The 17,338-nt window shown below is 49.4% G+C and overlaps 1 protein-coding gene across 2 annotated transcripts; it reads left to right on the plus strand.

Moving 5' to 3' along the window:
• Nucleotides 1-4,590: 4,590 nt before the first annotated feature.
• KCNA1 (potassium voltage-gated channel subfamily A member 1) lies at nt 4,591-9,041 on the plus strand. 2 transcript variants are annotated; one of them, XM_043441584.1, is made up of 2 exons: nt 4,591-5,402; nt 5,791-9,041. In XM_043441584.1, exon 2 carries the CDS (start codon nt 6,302-6,304, stop codon nt 7,787-7,789), a length of 1,488 nt encoding a protein of 495 aa, XP_043297519.1. In that variant the 5' UTR covers nt 4,591-5,402; nt 5,791-6,301; the 3' UTR covers nt 7,790-9,041. The 2 variants fall into 2 exon arrangements, with proteins under 2 accessions (XP_043297519.1, XP_043297520.1); XM_043441585.1 differs by having other exon boundaries at nt 4,591-5,174.
• The last annotated feature ends 8,297 nt before the right edge of the window (nt 9,042-17,338 follow it).

Below are 17,338 nucleotides of genomic sequence, written 5' to 3' on the forward strand. Positions count from 1 at the left end.
TGCACAGAACAACAAAACGAAAGCACCCTCCACAACCACAGAGTAGCCAGACCAAGTGCCAAGGTTGAGAAATTCAGGTCTAGGCAATCTTCTTTGAACTCTAGACTCACTCGTATGCCTGACTTCTCATTCATCATCTGCACTGGATATTTAACAGATAGCTCCAACCTAACATGTCTCAAACTGAAGTCTGGACTCGCTCTGCCTAGAAAACAGAACCAGAGATAGGATCTCGGCTTTAATGAAAGGCACGGTCCCTGAGCAGTGAGCGTAAGGGAAGAGGGAAGGATACACTGCAAGTACAATGTGGCAAGTTACCAAGCTCACCACTGCTTCAGGAGCCACGAAGAGATGCAGCTAGTCCTTGAAAAGAATAAAGAGAGAGGGCATTTACCTCCAGCTTCATCCTATCTCAAGTCTCCTACAGGGCAACTCCGACTGGTCCATCGAGTCAGTATCTCCACGTGGCTTGTTGGTCACCTGGACCTTTTTGCCATCTTGAGCACTCCAGATTCCATGCATCGTTGTGTGGTCAACCTCACTGGGCAGAATTCTGCTGCCGGCACATATCTGGCTGACCCAGCAGCCGCTGAGGCAGGGCAAGTGGCCACAGGAAAGGAAGAATGGTGAGGCGGGGAGACTCTGAGGAAAAGCCTCCATGGCCCAAGGCAGTCATAACTACAACACACCAGGTTTTCTGGTGGGACAAGTGCTCATTCTGGTGGGACAAGTGCTGTCCAATTCACTCCTCCAGGAAATGACATCACCATCCACCTGGTTACTAAGGTTACAGACCTAGAAGATGTTCTTGAACTGTTTCTTCATATCCGGATTCCTGCTATCTCTGTTTCCAAAATGTAATCCCATTCCTACCACTCTTTTCCCTGTGTAAGCCATCTTGCTTGGTGCTGCTCAGTAACCTCCAACCTTATGCCTTGCTCCTGAAAGTGAAAGTCATTCAGTCGTGTCTGACTCTTTGTGATCCCACGGACTGTAGCCCGCCAGGCTCCTCTGTCCATGGGATTTCCCAGGCAAGAATACAGGAGTGGGTTGCTGTTTCCTTCTCCAGGGGATCTTCCTGACTTAGGGATCGAACCTGGGTCTCCCTCATTGCAGGTAGATTCTTTACCGCCTGAGCCCCCAGAATAACCTTTAAAAATGGAATTCCCTGGTGGTCCAGTGAATTCTGCGCTTTCACTACCAAGGGCCCAGGTTCATATGCTGGTCAGGGAACTAAGATCCCACAGTTGTGCAGTGTGGCCAAAAAAAAAAAAAGTCAAATCATATTATGTTACTTCATGGATCCAAGTCCTCCAATACCCTCCCATTGTGCTCAAAATAAAATGAAATATTCTTAGAGTGGCTTAAGAGGCTCTGCATGAGCAGGTCCCTGCCTGCTTTTCTGACCTAGTTTCTCCCACACTTTTCCTTGGTCATTTCTTTCTAGTCCTCTTTTGTTTCCCAAATATGCTGTGCTTGTCCTTGCCTTAGAATCTTTGCATTGACTCTCACATCCATCCTTCTGATCTTCCTGTTCTCTATCCTCTCAGTTCTTGAAGTTCTTTGTTCAAATGTTACCTCTGCAGAGAGACACTTCTTATCCATGCACACCTATATTTGTCACTTTCTATCCTCTTAAATTTTTTTTTTTACCTAACAGGGTTTATTTGTCTTTTTAAAATTCATTTTATTGAGGTATAGTTGTGTAACTATAACAATGTTGTGTTAGTCTCTGGTGTACGGCAAAATGATTCGGTTATATATACATATACATATAGGTAGTTTTTCATATTCTTTTCCATTATGGTTTATTACAGGATATTGAATATAGCTCCCTGTGCTATGGAGTAGGACCTTGTTGTTTATCCATCCTATATATAATTGTTTGCATCTGCTCATCCCAAACTCCCAATTCATCCCTCCCCATGGCAACCACAAGTCTGTTCTCTATGTCCGTGTGTCTGTTTCTGTTTCATAGATAACTTCCTGTCTGTCACATTTTAGATTCTGCATATAAGTGATATCATATTTGTTTTTCTCTTTCTGACTTACTTCGGTTAGTATGATAATCTCTAGGTTTGTCCATGTTCCTGTAAATGGCATTATTTCTTTCTTTTACCTGGCTGAGTAGTATTCCATCTTATATATCTAGACAAAACTATATATAATTTGAAAAATACACCACTTCTATGTTCATCGCAGCACTATTTAAATAGTTAAGACAAGGAAATAGCCTAAGTGCCCGTGGATGGATGAATGGATGTTAAAAATGCCGTTCATATATACAGTGGTTTGTTTGTTGATTGTCTCTTCCACAAGAATGTGAACGCTGAGAGGTCTGGGACCTCATGTCTTAGTTATTACCACGTCTTCAGTGCTAGAACTTGGCTGACACATAGCTGTTCTGGGCTTGCTTAATTGCTCAGCTGTGCCCTACTCTTTGTGACCCTGTGGACTGTAGCCCACCAGGCTCCTCTGTCCATGGGGATTCTCCAGGCAAGAATACCGGAGTGGGTTGCCATGCCCTCCTCCAGGGGATCTTCCCTACCCAGGGATCGAACCCAGCTCTCCTGCACTGCAGGCAGATTTTTCACTGTTTGAGCCACAAGGGAAGACACAAAGCTAGAGCTAAGCAAATTGTTGAATAAATTAACATCTTCAAACCCTTACCGATGGCAAGGTTGCATCCAGTGAGTTCCTAGCTCAGCAACTTTCTTCCAATTCCTTGGAGGTCCAGACCAGTTCTAAAGACATCTGCCAGGGACATTGAAGACTTCCTGATCTTATTGCGCCCCCTTATAAACCCTGGATTTAGAAATCTGGGACCTCCTCCAGTCTGTAAATCTCTTCTAATAAGTAAACCTCCCAATGTTGAATCAGTGCTAGTACATCCACAGGAAGCTGGGGAGATGACAGTCTTAGAAACTTTAAAAGGAGAAGGCGGGGGTGCTACAGGTTAAGAGAGATAGAGGATCAAGGTAGGAAGCCCCTTATTGCTAGGAGATGGTCAGAAAATGTTTATCAGGTCTAGTAGTAGGGTATTTGCTCTCAGATAGGGCTGTAACAGTACTAGCAACCATAGCTGCTGCAACTAAAATAGGTGTGTGTGTGTGTGTGTGTGTGTGTGTGTGTGTGTGTGTTGATCGCTCAGTCCTGTCCAACTCTTTGCGACCCCATGGACTGTAGCCGGCCAGGCTCCTCTGTCCAAGGGATTCTCCAGGTAAGAATACTGGAATGCGTTGCCAGTTCCTTCTCCAGGGGATCTTCCCCACCCAGGGATCAAACTAGGGTCTTCCCACACTGAAGGCAGATTCTTTACCATCTGAGCCACACAATATTTCAATGCAGAGCTTCGTGTTTTTTTTTTTTTTTTTCTCAATAATTATGCAATAAGGTGGAAAGGAAAGGAACTGCAGACTTGGTCGGATACAGGAGTGAGTGTTTGGAAGGTGGGGAAAGAGCAGCGCTTAATTTGGAAAGGAGGGGTTTAACAGAACCTCATTGTTTGTAAAAGAAAAGCTGGGATACCCTCCTCCGGGGGAGTGGAAAGAACAATACTTATTTTCTCTGAAAGGAAAGCTGGAGTTGGTGGGTGGGGAGCTTAACTAGTTTGGTCCCCAGGATTGCTGCACCGCCTGGGTAAACCGGCAGAGGCCCCTGCCTCTCTCACTAGCCACAATAGAGCGGGGAGAATGCAATCTTTGGCTCTGATTAAAGGGGTGGGTGGTGTAGGCGGGAGGTGTGTAGGCTGGAGGCAGCGCGGTGGCGGCGGTGCGAACGGGTGGTCCCTAGGCAGCCGCGGAGCCAATCGGCGGCGACTCCGGGCGCTCGCAGCCTCCTTGGAGACCCGGCAGCAACTGAAGTGCTCTAGCTGCTGGCTGCCTCCTCTCGCGCTGCAGGCGCCCAAGCGCAGCAGCGCCTTTGGGGGCGCAGCTGGAGCCGCACTCCGAGCGCCTCGCGCACGCCCCCGGCTCCCGCTCTTCCCCAGCGCCTCTGGGCGGACCCTTTCCCCGAGAAGTGGCCAGCCTTGCAAAGTGGCCCTGAGAACGCCCTAGGTCGGGAAAAGAGGCTTCGGGAAGGCAGACGTGGGTGGGAGGTGGGCAAGAGACTCGCTTCTCGGATTCATTCCAATAAGCACCAAGTTGGCAGACAAGCCCGTAAACCCAAGAAGCCTTTGGTTTCCCCTAAGTCACATTCTCGGTATTTCAGAATAGTCTGATGGCCAGCAAACTTCAACTCCCGTCGTAGGTCAAAGAGGGACACGCTCTTAGCACCACCGCCTCTCAGCAGCGCGACCGAGATCAAACCCGAGTGATTTCCCCAACTGCAGAGCCCAAGTCCGCATCTTCCCCCCGAGGCCGGCGGGGACGGGCCGGGCCGGGCCTGCAGAGAGCACCCCCCACCCCCTGCGGGAGGGGCCGGACAGCGCGGCGAGACGCGGATCACCGCGGGGCTGCACAAACGCACGCCCATCCGAGGAGTTGTGCCAGGAACACAACCGTCTGCATTGCGTCGGACCTGAGCATTTCCAATGTGAAATTCCCGGGGAAGGTCGCGGCCGAGGAATGTGCGCGTGCGGGGCTGTGGACCAGAAGGGGAGGAGAACTGGTGGTCGGCTTTTCGGGGCCGGAGAAGGAAAAAGCAGTGCTGGCAAGGGTGGGAACTGAATGACAGCCACCCCCCACCCTCTGCCAAGCCACCCCCTCCTGTTTTCCATCTACCTCCTCGCTACCGCCCTCCCCCGCCCTCCCCAGCCCACGCCCCGGTGGGCCAATCGCTGCTCCGCATTCCGGGCGCTTTCTCAGGTTTCTGCTGATCTAGCAGCGCCCAGAAATGGACCGAGGGGACCCGCGCCGCACGCACCCTGCCCCACTCGGAGCTGCGAACGGCTCCCAGAGCTCAGCGTAGCCTCGCCGAGGTCCGCGCGCGGGGGTGTGCTGGAGGCGGAGGGGGAGACCCGCGAGCCATGTAGATCCAGCCCCTAGCTCACTCGCCTTCGGGATCGAATCAAGGGCTCCCACGGTGCTGGGAGGGGGCGAAAGCGCTCCGTATCGTCATTCGCTTCGGAGCTCCGGAGAGGGTGGCATTTTGCTCTTCCGCTCCGCAGCCTCCGGAACTCCCCGCACACACAGAGAGAAAGAGACACAGTGGCGTCTCCAGGCTGCCGGCCACGGGTGAGCATGGGGGTAGGGAATGGACATTTCCGCCGTAGCTGCCCAGTAAAGCAACTGGCCGACTGAAGAAAGCCGGACCAGGGGCGAGGGTGGCGCGCTGGCCCCGGCGCCCCTCGGATGCTGCGGCGGCCGCGGCTCGCGCCCGGGTACCGCAAAGCCGACCTGCCGCATTCCCACTCGGGCTCTCCGCCGACTCAGCACCTCCCCTGCGCCAAGTCGGCCGGCCAGGTAGGGGGGCTCCCCAGCTCGGGGCTGCAGAAGCGGGGCTCGGGGCGACGGGTGGGAGAAGCTGGGGGGTGGGGGTGCGGAGATGCTGCCTGGATCCGGAGCTCCCCGCAGCGTCTCTCGGCGCTTTTCTGATCTCTAGTTTAACCGAGTTGTAAACACATTGGCGGTCGGGCATTGCATAGGGGAAAGTGGGGTGGAAGAGCCCCAAACTTGGATCTCGGGTGTCTGCGTGTGTCTGTCTGCGTGTCTGTGACAACCCTAGCCAAAGTCTTGTGCTTTCTGGAAAAAAAAAAAAAGCTAGAGGTCTGTGCTCTTCCGTGTCTGTGGGTCCGTCCCATGTGAACGCTTCCTGATCTTCTGCCCCGTATCACTTTCTATTTTTCTGCAGCGTCCATCGATGGCCCCGGTGGGAGCTTAGAAGGCGGCGGGCGAAGAGGGCTAGGAGGGGGGAAGAGCCAAGGAGAAGCAGAAGGGGTGGCGGGCGAGGGGGTCGGCTGAGCCGGCTCCGCACCGGGTCCTAGGAAGGCTCGCGGAGGGGAGGGGAGGCCGGGGTGACCCCGAAGCCATGGCCCGGTCCGCTAGGACGGCGCTGCGTTAAGGCACCTCGGAGCAGGAAGACACACCAACTCTCCCCTTCCCGCCCGGAAAAGCTGCACCGGGGCGGCAGGCGAGAGGGATTCCAAACTGAGGAGCAGGCGGGGTGGAGGGGCGGGCCTCCAGGAGCCAAGTGGCTGACAATCTCCACCTGCCGGCTCGAAAGCCCCGCCCCTGGAGCGCCGGTGGGGAGGGCGCGCGGGTTCGCCACCCATTCCACCTCCCTCGCCCCTCCCCTCCCCGCCCCGGCCTGGTCCCCCGCCTCCCGCCTCCCGCCACCGTCTCCGCCCCCCACCACCTCCACCATGACGGTGATGTCCGGAGAGAACGTGGACGAGGCTTCGGCCGCCCCAGGCCACCCCCAAGACGGCAGCTACCCGCGGCCGGCCGAGCACGACGACCACGAATGCTGCGAGCGCGTGGTCATCAACATCTCCGGGCTGCGCTTCGAGACGCAGCTCAAGACGCTGGCGCAGTTCCCCAACACGCTGCTGGGCAACCCTAAGAAACGCATGCGCTACTTTGACCCGCTCAGGAACGAGTACTTCTTCGACCGCAACCGGCCCAGCTTCGACGCCATCCTCTACTACTACCAGTCTGGGGGCCGGCTGCGCCGGCCAGTCAACGTGCCGCTGGACATGTTCTCCGAGGAGATCAAGTTTTACGAGCTGGGCGAGGAGGCCATGGAGAAGTTCCGCGAGGACGAGGGCTTCATCAAGGAGGAGGAACGGCCCTTGCCAGAGAAGGAGTACCAGCGCCAGGTGTGGCTGCTCTTCGAGTACCCGGAGAGCTCGGGGCCTGCGCGGGTCATCGCCATCGTCTCCGTCATGGTCATCCTCATCTCCATCGTCATTTTCTGCCTGGAGACGCTGCCCGAGCTGAAGGACGAGAAGGACTTCCCGGGCGCCGTCCACCGCCTGGACAACACCACGGTGGTTTACAACGCCAACATCTTCACGGACCCCTTCTTCATCGTTGAGACGCTGTGCATCATCTGGTTCTCCTTCGAGCTGGTGGTGCGCTTCTTCGCCTGCCCCAGCAAGACGGACTTCTTCAAAAACATCATGAACTTCATCGACATCGTGGCCATCATCCCTTATTTCATCACCCTGGGCACCGAGATAGCAGAGCAGGAGGGGAACCAGAAGGGTGAGCAGGCCACCTCGCTGGCCATCCTCAGGGTCATCAGGTTGGTAAGGGTATTTAGGATCTTCAAACTCTCCCGCCACTCTAAGGGCTTGCAGATCCTGGGCCAGACCCTCAAGGCTAGTATGAGGGAGCTAGGGCTGCTCATCTTTTTCCTCTTCATCGGGGTCATACTGTTCTCTAGCGCAGTGTACTTTGCCGAGGCGGAAGAAGCTGAGTCGCACTTTTCCAGTATCCCTGATGCTTTCTGGTGGGCGGTGGTGTCCATGACCACCGTAGGATACGGTGACATGTACCCTGTGACAATTGGAGGCAAGATCGTGGGCTCCTTGTGTGCCATCGCTGGTGTGCTGACAATTGCCCTGCCCGTACCTGTCATTGTGTCCAATTTCAACTATTTCTACCACCGAGAAACTGAGGGGGAAGAGCAGGCTCAGTTGCTCCATGTTAGCGCCCCTAACTTAGCCTCTGACAGTGACCTCAGTCGGCGCAGCTCGTCCACTCTCAGCAAATCTGAATACATGGAGATCGAAGAGGATATGAATAATAGCATAGGCCACTTTAGACAGACCAATATCAGGACTGGCCATTGTGCCACAGCTAACCAAAACTGTGTTAATAAGAGCAAGCTACTGACTGATGTTTAAAAAGCCAAGCAAAGAAACTTTAAAAAGCCCCCACTTAGCAGCTTGAAAGACTTAAAAAAAAAAAAACAAACCCCAAAAATCAAACCAAACCCCGAGTGACCAAAGTCACTCTCTGTAGATACTTTACTAAGTAAGCTTTGGACGTTCCATTGAACTGTCGATGCATTGTTGCATTGCCAGTGTTGGGCATTGCCAATGTTGGGGGTGGAAAACCCGAAGATTTCAGGAGCCATGGAAAAAAACAATTATTTTCATTTTATTAAAAAAGTGGGAAAAGAAAGTGTATTTTCTAAAACTGGTTTAAAATCACTCAGTCCACGAACTAGGCAAGGTAAAATAAGAATCACGTGCTTCCCATTTTTTAATTCTTGCTGGCTTCTTTAACTTTTTTTTTCATGTGACTGAGAATCAGAGGATCGCTTAGAAATATCAAATGAAAATTTGCATGGGACTCTAATATGAAATCTTGGCAAACTGCACAACATATTTAAGACAGTGCATCAGATGTATTGTATGTAACATGATACACCAGCCAAAATGGGCAATGAACAGATGTTTTTATTTTGATCCACCGAACTGCATATTCCAAGGTGAAAAAAAAAAAAAATTACTTAAGACTGGTTCACCAAGCACCTTAGAAATCTGATACTGGTCCTGGTTCTGTAGGGATTTTTCCCTCTGCCCCCATTCTTTTCTGATTCAAACTCTTCTCTAAGAAACAGTGTTAACTGAATGCAATTCATTGATCCATCTGCAGTGCTGCTAAGATTCTCAACTGCAGACACACCCAAAGGGTCTTTTCTCACAAGTCCTGCACCCTGACCCCCATCCTCCAGAACTGGATGTAAAACCTTAGCCTCCTTGTTGCAAGAGAGCACAAATGGAACTAAGTGTAAGCATGTTTGAATCTGATCCTAATTTATTTTATAATCGCATGCTGAGAACGTTAACTCAGACAATAGGGGATAAGCTTACTTAGGAATCGATTCTTCTACAAATAGATTCTTCTTCATTTGCATTCACCAAAAGTGCACTCCTTCATTTATTAACTCTTTTTATTAGTCAGTAAAGTACTGTATTTAAGTACCTATGTTAGTCAGCTGGGAACAGTACTTTTCAGAGCTCCAAGCATGTTCTCTTATTCAGCATTATGGCCGATTTGATTAAGGTGTACCTTGAATTAATTAGTGCATGATTCAGTTAATGTAAAAACGTTAAAAAAATAATAAAAATTATAAGTTTGTGGGATGAAGGGCCCAAAAGAAATAGTGGGTGGGGGTGGGGGTGGGGAGCACTTAGTCAATTTTCCTGCCTTTGCTCAGGGAAATGTCAGGTTTCTGCGCAGAGTTAGGCAGAGAGGGGACCAATATGCCCATCCCTTCAAGGGAAGCCCAGTTGAAAAACAGAGTGATCAAGGTATATATAGCAACACCTAAGGACAAGTATTCTTTCTAGCTAGAGACAAACACAAGCAAAACCAACAAACAAAGGTGCAATACTGCATGTTTTTTTGGTGCATTCTTGAGATGTAAATAAAAAAAAAAAGTTTCTCCATTGTATGCACCCAAAGCCGAGCTGATTTCCTTTGGCAGTCCTGATTTGAAGTCTGTAGGGACTTCGGCCGTCCCTCTGAGGCTCCCTGAAGAAACTCAACCAATTGATTTAATAGTTGCTTAGTGCCTTTATCCTGTACCCACAGCGAACTGCAGAAAGTGCCTCCATTAACGCAGCTGAGAAGTTATGTAACAGAAAGGGAGGGAGGGAGGGTGGGGGCACAGAGATTTTGCTTTTCCTTTTGCCACTCTGGCTGTCTCACTCCCCACTGTGGGGACACCACGCCATCCTGCACCTCGTACGGCACAGACCTGCGAAGATGCCCTCTGACCATCCACTGGACTCAGTCCCCTTGGCAGCCTGACGTGGGATGGAAACTGGGGCCCAAGACCCATCTTCCAACTGGACATGCACCGTAAACTGGTTTTCTTCCTCTTTTCCACCAGAAGCCAATATAAACTCGTGGGGAATTTGTTTCCCACCAGGGGTCCCTCTGGACAAACAAGACTTCCTCGGGTCCACCCTAGCGTCCTGGCATATTTCCGTCCTCCCCTCTGTCTGCGACAGCACTTTGCCATATCTGATGGTCTGAGCTTTGCAGGCATCACTGTGGATGTAGGCACACCCGGTTCAGAGCAACCTTTTGCCGGCCTTCCCTCCTGGCCCATCCCTCTTCAGCTATTCCCAAGGATGCTCCTATGAGAGTCCCACCTGGCGGTCAACTCGCAGGCTGAACATCTAACTTCTGTTGCCCCCTACACTCCATCCTGAGAACGGTGGGGACCCTGTGCTTAGCTGACAGAAAGCCTCACCGCCGGGGCCTCTGGAGGACAGCAGCCGTCCATCGACGGGGAGGCACTCATGGCTTTTTGAACGACCCGATGTGGGGGCCCTCACTTTGCACTTAGCATGTGGCTGCCTGCCGCCCAACGCCTTTCATTCCTGTGCTGCTGCTTCCGGAAATACTACCTGTGGCTCCACCCCTCCCCTCCGCCTAGGACAAGCAGTGAGGCAGTAAACCAAGAAACTGGAGTTACACCCAGGCCTGCTGACTCTGTGAAAGAAAAGAACGTGGATGTTTTCTTCTCCTGTGCGGCTTCTGTGAATCTGTAAGATGGACGTGGCACGCAGCAAGGAAGATGGAGGCCAAGAACTGCATGGCATCCGACCCTAGGGCACCCACCCTCCCCGGGGTGTTTCCTTGAAACTTGACTCATCCTGGCTTTTCCTCTTACCTGCTTCTAAATCTCCCACTGGGAAAAAAAAATGCCAACCTCGTCCACATCTCCCGGGGCTTATCTTGATCTTTTTATTTAGACTTTGAGGTCTAGGACCCACCTCCCCTACCCCCAACTTGAAATGCTACACTCTGTCAACAGCAATAATCTGCCCGGTACTGTGGGGGATGGGACAGAAAATGAGAAAATGGGACCAGGACTGAAAAGATGCGCTTTGGCCGTGGGGTCCGCCTCTCAGAGCCACACGCTGCCCGGGCTGGGTCCTTCTGCACGTGTTACAGAGAACAGTGGTGCGTGCAGGGGACCTGTCCCCCCGGGACGGGAGGAGCTGCCGGTAGGAGTGTGGGTGGTTTGGGGAAAACGAATGCTGCTTTTTTCATCTGTATGTAGCTCATCAAAACCAAGTGAGTAAGACGGAGGACAGGGCTTGTCTGTGTCGCATCAGCATGCAAAGTTTGACCCAGCTCTTCCCCTTTGCACAGGGATGAGCTGAAGTGTTTCTTGTGGACCTGAAGGTGCACTTAACAAAACTGCCTATTACGGAGTGACTATCTTTTCAGTTTCTTCCCTTAGGTTTATCTTATCGGGTTTTTTTTGTTTGTTTGTTTGGTTGGTTTTTTTTTTTTTAAGCTTTTTGTCCCCTTCCTAGGTCTTGAGCTTTCATGGCTCATGTCTTGAATACTGGTTTTCTCCAGAAGGGGGAAGACTGGTGACCTGCTCATAGCCATAGCTCAGCTCTTCCGGTGAATTGAGGCCCTAGTTTCATAGGGCAGCCGGGGAAGGGTTGGGTCACCCCTGGAGCTGTTAGGCAGCCCAGAATCTCCGAAGTGATTAACTCAGCTCGAGTGATCTGAATGAGAGAGACCAAAGACATCCGTTTCCTCAGATTCAAAGACAGAGAGTAGCCTGGAAAGCTGTGTTTTTTGCACCTCCTCTTTCCCTGCCCCTGTCTGTGCCCACAGCCCTCCCTCCCTACCCACTGGAGGAGTCGAATTCTAATTATCAGTTAAAACAGTTCATTGGGAGCTGTGTTAGTGGGTTAGCCTGGCAAAATCAAATCAACCAATAGCAGATTCTTCTCCTGGACTATGGCCAATGGACTGTAGTCATTTCTCTGAAATGAAATTCTGTGTTGGTCGGATTCCCCAGTGGAGTCTGGACTCACTTGAGAAGACATAAAAGATAGTGCATGTGGATGGTGAGTGAGGCCTAGATTTCTTAAAGTAGAAATTTGGCTTAGTCCGTTAAGGGCCTTCTTCATGTTGTGTATAGTTACCGATCTTTCAAATGAGTTAACCTCTGAAGAGCCAGTGGGAATGGTTTCCTAACTCTCCCATTTAATAGAGGAGACCTCAAAACACATGCTTTTTGAAAACTGAGTTCCTTGTTTGGCAGATGAGATTGAACAAAAAGAGAAAAAGAATTCCCATTTTCTCCCAGCCACAGCTTCCTCCTGGGAGCCGGGAGGACTGGTGAGTGATAACCATCAAGAGGACACAATTGTTAGAATGCCAACAGCAAAACAGCCGTTTTATCTTTCCACTTTTCCAAGAAAGGGTGAAGTCTTTTGATATTTCTGTTCATTTTCAGAAGACACACACAAATTTTTAAACCTGACACAACCCAAGTGAAGGGGCACCTCCGGAGGTGACCCCTCATCACCATGTGATGTATTAGTGCTCGTATTTATACATGGAATTTCAGGGTATACGCGACTATGTCCAGCACGACTCAGGTAATCCTTAGAAGAATGTACGTTACTTATCCTTTTTGTAAAGACGCGAACAGGAGCTGAGTTGTTACCCACAACTGTTCCCGTTACCTTGGGTCACTGTACGAACTCATTCAGGGTAGAGATGTCAAGTTTAGAAGTCTGGGGATCACATGCCGGTCTCTCTGCTCAGGCTAAAGGACCCTGGGCTTTCTTGGGGAGTCCAGGTGTATGTGAGGGGAGCCCTCAGGACTCTTAGCTTTAGGGAGATTAGCCCTAGTTGCAGTGATTTTCATAGGGGCTAAGTAGGAGTTAATTTTTTTATGACATGGGACTTCAAGGAGGAGAGAAAAATTTTGCATCCAAATCAGAGAAGAAGAAATGGTGTGAGGAAAGAAAGCAAAATGAAACACAAACCCCCTTGTGAGGTATTCCAGGTTAAAGCTGTCTCCTTTCTAAAACCTACAAACACACCTTTCTTCTCTTTCCTGCACTGTTTAGAACCGTGTCATCAGCAGCTATAAGTAGAAAGCATGGGCTCTATATGACATACCTCTAATCTTAAAGTCTTACCAAGGTTAAAAATCCCAACAGAGTCGTCTTAATTTGAAGTGCACCATCAGGACAACAAACCACTTAAGCTTGAAAAAGCGCATTTCATTTCTTTGTGTTCGCTAGTTGCGGACACCTTGAGTTAATGACGTGTCTCATTTTCACCTACTGTGCGTTTCCCCTGCCCTAATTGTCTCATAGGTTGGGTAGAGGACACTGAATGTTATGAATCGAGAACCTAATTGAAGCGCATAGTATCCATCTATGCAATTTTACTTGCTTCTGTCACTTTATGATCTGTTCATATTTGGCATCAATTAAAGATAATTTTTAAGGATCTTATCAAGGAATGTCTCGGCTGGTTCTTTGTTTCTTGTGTAACTGGGTTTCGGGAGCTCTGTCTTGTGGGGTTCTCTTGAAATAACATGATGAATCCAACATACAATTGAAGTTACCTCATTTTCTTGGAGGGCTTCCCAAGTAGCTCAGTTGGTAAGGAATCTGCCTGCAATGTAGGAGACCTGGGTTCAATCCCTGTGTTGGGAAGATCCCTTGGAGAAGGGAATGGCAACCCACTCCAGTACTCTTGCCTGGAGAATCCTATGGACAGAGGAGCCTGGCAGGCTATAGTCCACGGGATTGCAAAGTGTCAGACACGACTGTGTGACTTTCACTTTCATTTTCTTGGAAATTCATGGATTGTTATCTTCTGTACAAGGGAATGCACTGGAGTTGAATTTTGACAATAAATTCACCATTGGGTCTCAGGTAGGATCCCAAGGAGAGGCTGTCAGAATTTGATTTGTGCAAACAGCGGAAAGAAAAAAAAAAAAAAATGAGGCCCCAGGGACTAAAGCAATTGATTAGATTTGCCTAAATTGTTTTTGATGTGAAACTGTATTCTTCATCCACAGCCCAAGCTTTTCAGGAAGGATAGTAGTGTGTGTATGTGTGTGTGTAATAGCACTGTGGTCTGACACCCAATACCTTTGTCGACTAAAAGGATGTACAACATGAGAGTTGCAAGTTGTTTTACTTGAGGCAAAATGAGGACTGCAGCCTGGGAGACAGCACCTCAGATAGCTCTGAGAGACTGCTCCAAAGAGGCAGTGGGGGAAGGTGAATATATAAGATTTTGGTGAAGGGAGTTCATTGCAGTCAAGCACTTACTTCACAAAAGGTTTTTCTGCTAATCACGGGGGGGAACTGATGTCATCATGAAGGGATTTAGTGCTTTTCTAGATGTGAGGAGATGCAAGGATTGGGATCCTAAAATCTGTTCCTGAAAATATCTAACTACCTAAAGACCTGTCCTGCCAGGTTCCCCGGAGCACCGAGTGCCTCACTCTCCATCCTGACCTCCCTTCAGGGCAGTCAACAGCTGCAGTAGCGAAGGGTTCCGTCTCCGCAGAGACAGATGGCAAGTGTCCTTGGCGAGCTTCAATTTGTCTTTGACACCTTGATAGTTGCACTGTGCTGTTAGATGTGATTTTGATGGGGGGAAGACACAGTGATTCCTGGTTGTGCTTTACATATGCTTTTCCCTATAGTTCTATAACTCTTTCTTCCTCTTGTTTTATTGTTTGTTTATTTATTTGGGGCTGCGCTGGGTCTTTGTTGCTGTGTGTGGACTTTCTGTAGTTGTGGACAGCAGGGGCTCTGCCCTCTAGTTGGGGTGTGAGGGCTTCTTATGGCAGTGGGGCTTCTCTTGCTGCGGAGCCCGGACTCTAGGCCATGCGTTTCAGTGGTTGCAGCTCACCAGCCCTAGGGTACAGGCTCGGTAGTTGTGGTGCATGGGGTTAGTTGCCCCATGGCATGTGGAATCTTCTCAGACCAGGGATTGAACCCGTTTCCTGCGTTGGCAGGTGGATTCTCAACCACTGGACCACCAGAGAAGACCTCAGGGGGGTTATTTTTGGTATGTTTTTTATGACTCATTGGTACATTTTCTTCCTGAGATTTAAAAGTTCTCTTTTCTTCCTTGTGAATATCATATTTTATACAAAGCTCTTTGCTGTCACAGAAAACAGCGTAGTGTGCCTTATGACAGGGTCTGCTATGTGCCGAATGCCTGGGGTGGCTGCTGCAGCTTCTTAGAACTGCATTGCATCATGCTTGGTTCATATTGTAAGACTGAGAGATGGATCTTGCTTTTGCTGTAGAGGTGGCTACTGAAAGTAGATCATGAGGCTGGACAAGCTGCCCGTCATTTTTCTGTTGTGGTTGGAAAACAGGCAATGCTGAGCTCGACAGAGAAAGGTAAGAAAGATCTGAAACCACATCAGTGGCAGTGGGTGAATGAGCATTCACAGCTCTAAGTGTTTCACAAAGCTAAACCTTGGAATGGTCTTCCTGAAGCAGAGGCAGACAGATCCAGGTAGCTGCAAGGGCAGGGCTGTGGCTGAAATTTATTGTCTATAGAGCTTCAAAATGGCATCAGGTCAGTTTTAAGGGAGGCCAAACAGCAGAGGGCTGATGCAATGTGAGCCCAACCACTGTGGCGCTGGGGAGGGAAGCTGGCTGATGCTTCCTGCCCTCAGTCTAGACTGGAGGTAAGGTGAGCCCCCCTGGGGCTGGGCAGAGTGTGTCCCATTGCAAAATCCTAACCAGAAGACTGATACTGAAGCTGAAGCTCCAATACTTTGGCCACCTGATGGGAAGAGCCAACTCACTGGAAAAGATCCCGATGCTGGGCAAGATTGAGAATAGGAAGAGAAGGGGGCAACAGAGGGTGAGGTGGTTGGATGGCATCACTGACTCAATGGACGTGAGTTTGAGCAAACTCCCAGAGATGGTGAAGAACAGGGAAGCCTGGCATGCTACAGTCCATGGAGTTGCAAGGGTCGGACACAACTTAGCCACTTAACAACAACAAAGCAGATAAGATGGCATGGTCATGATGCAGAACTGGAAAGTAGTCCTTTGAACCAACTTAAAAACAGATAGTTGGGAAAAAAAAAACAGATAATTGAAGAATTGTATTCAACTAATTGAATCTAATACACCATTGATTTTAAGATGTTTGATGTATTAATATTTGCAAGCCAGAGGGAACATTGACAATTATGACCTGCCATTGCATTGATGCATCTCAATTTTAGAGATGAAATAATGTAAACAATACAGAAGGAATCAATATCAAATCACTATGTCCTACACTTGAAACTAATGTAATATTGTAAGTAAACTATTTCTTTTTTTAAATAAAAAAATTTTTTTTTTCTCTTGGTCCTTTGGGCTCATATTGATGGTAAATTTGCTGGAGTCATGTCTAAGTTTGTATGTAACTGAGCTTGAGCCCGAGGGAATCCTAAAGTACATCTTCCTAGCCATCCTGGCAGAAGCCAGGGCCATAAATTGGACCCACAAAGCCATTGAGTCCTGTTAGGTGCCAGCCAGTATATTTCTGGTCTTCCGACCCAATCTGTTCCATAGCAATCACTGTCTTTAAGAGAAATGGTACATTGGCAGTTTTCCTAAGACACCCAGCCTAATTTTCTAGTGTTATTAGGTGGGTTATCTCTGGTATGATTTAATTGTTCCCAGGATAGGGAGGCCTTTGGGCTTAGATGACCATATCAACTGTATTTCAATCAATTTGAAAAAAGAAAGGAATCTTTGAGTTGATGAAGTATGAGGGTTCAAATATGTGTTACCCTTTGTTTCCTGTAGGTGTGGATTCTAAACCCATTAAATGTGGGAGTTTCCTGAACCCTGGCTAGAACCTTTGTGTGTGTGTGTGTGAGCTCTGTCATGCCTGACTTTTTGTGACTCCAGGGACTGTATCCTACCAGGCTCCTCTGTCCATGGGATTTTCTAGGCAAGAATACTGGAGCAGGTTGCCATTTCTTTCTCCAGGGATCTTCCCAACCCAGGGATGGAACCCATGTCTCTTAGGTCTCCTGCATTGGCAGATGGATTCTTTACTACTAGCGCCACATCTGCCTCACCTTAGACTTTGTTCTGATACACTGTGGAGCCCCCTGTCCCCAGGCAGTTTGGCATCCAGACATCATGTACCCAGCGGGCGCCTTTGATCTCATTATGTCTGGAAGGAGGTTTGCTCTTTCTCTGTCCTCCCTCGCCCCTTAATAGGAGGCCCTCTATCATGAGCCCTGCAGAACCTTCAGCAGCCCTCAGCATTCATCAAGTTAAAGGCAATCTGATACTCTCATTCCTAGTCAGCAGCTACTAGCAATCCCTTCCATGTTAATCACCTTGCTTTACTCGACTTGGTGAATTAGGTAGGGATGATATTGCTACACATGTTTTACAGAGAAGGGGCATGCCTAGGGTCACAGGATGGAGGGAGATGGCCTAGGTTTTATGGGGCTTCCCTGATGGCTCGGTGGGTAAAGAATCCACCTGCAATGCAGGAGGCACTGGAGACACTAGTTCGATCCCTGGGTCGGGAAGAAGGAAATGGCAACCCACTCCAGTATTCTTGCCTGGGAAATCCCATGGACAGAGGAGCCTGGTGGGCTACAGTCCATG

Source organism: Cervus canadensis, chromosome 21, assembly GCF_019320065.1.
Source record: "Cervus canadensis isolate Bull #8, Minnesota chromosome 21, ASM1932006v1, whole genome shotgun sequence".
Taxonomy (NCBI): Eukaryota; Metazoa; Chordata; class Mammalia; order Artiodactyla; family Cervidae; genus Cervus; species Cervus canadensis.

Coding starts and splice junctions, on each gene's coding strand:
- KCNA1 (XM_043441584.1), top strand. CDS start 6,302: ATGACGGTGATGTCCGGAGAGAACGTGGACGAGGCTTCGGCCGCCCCA.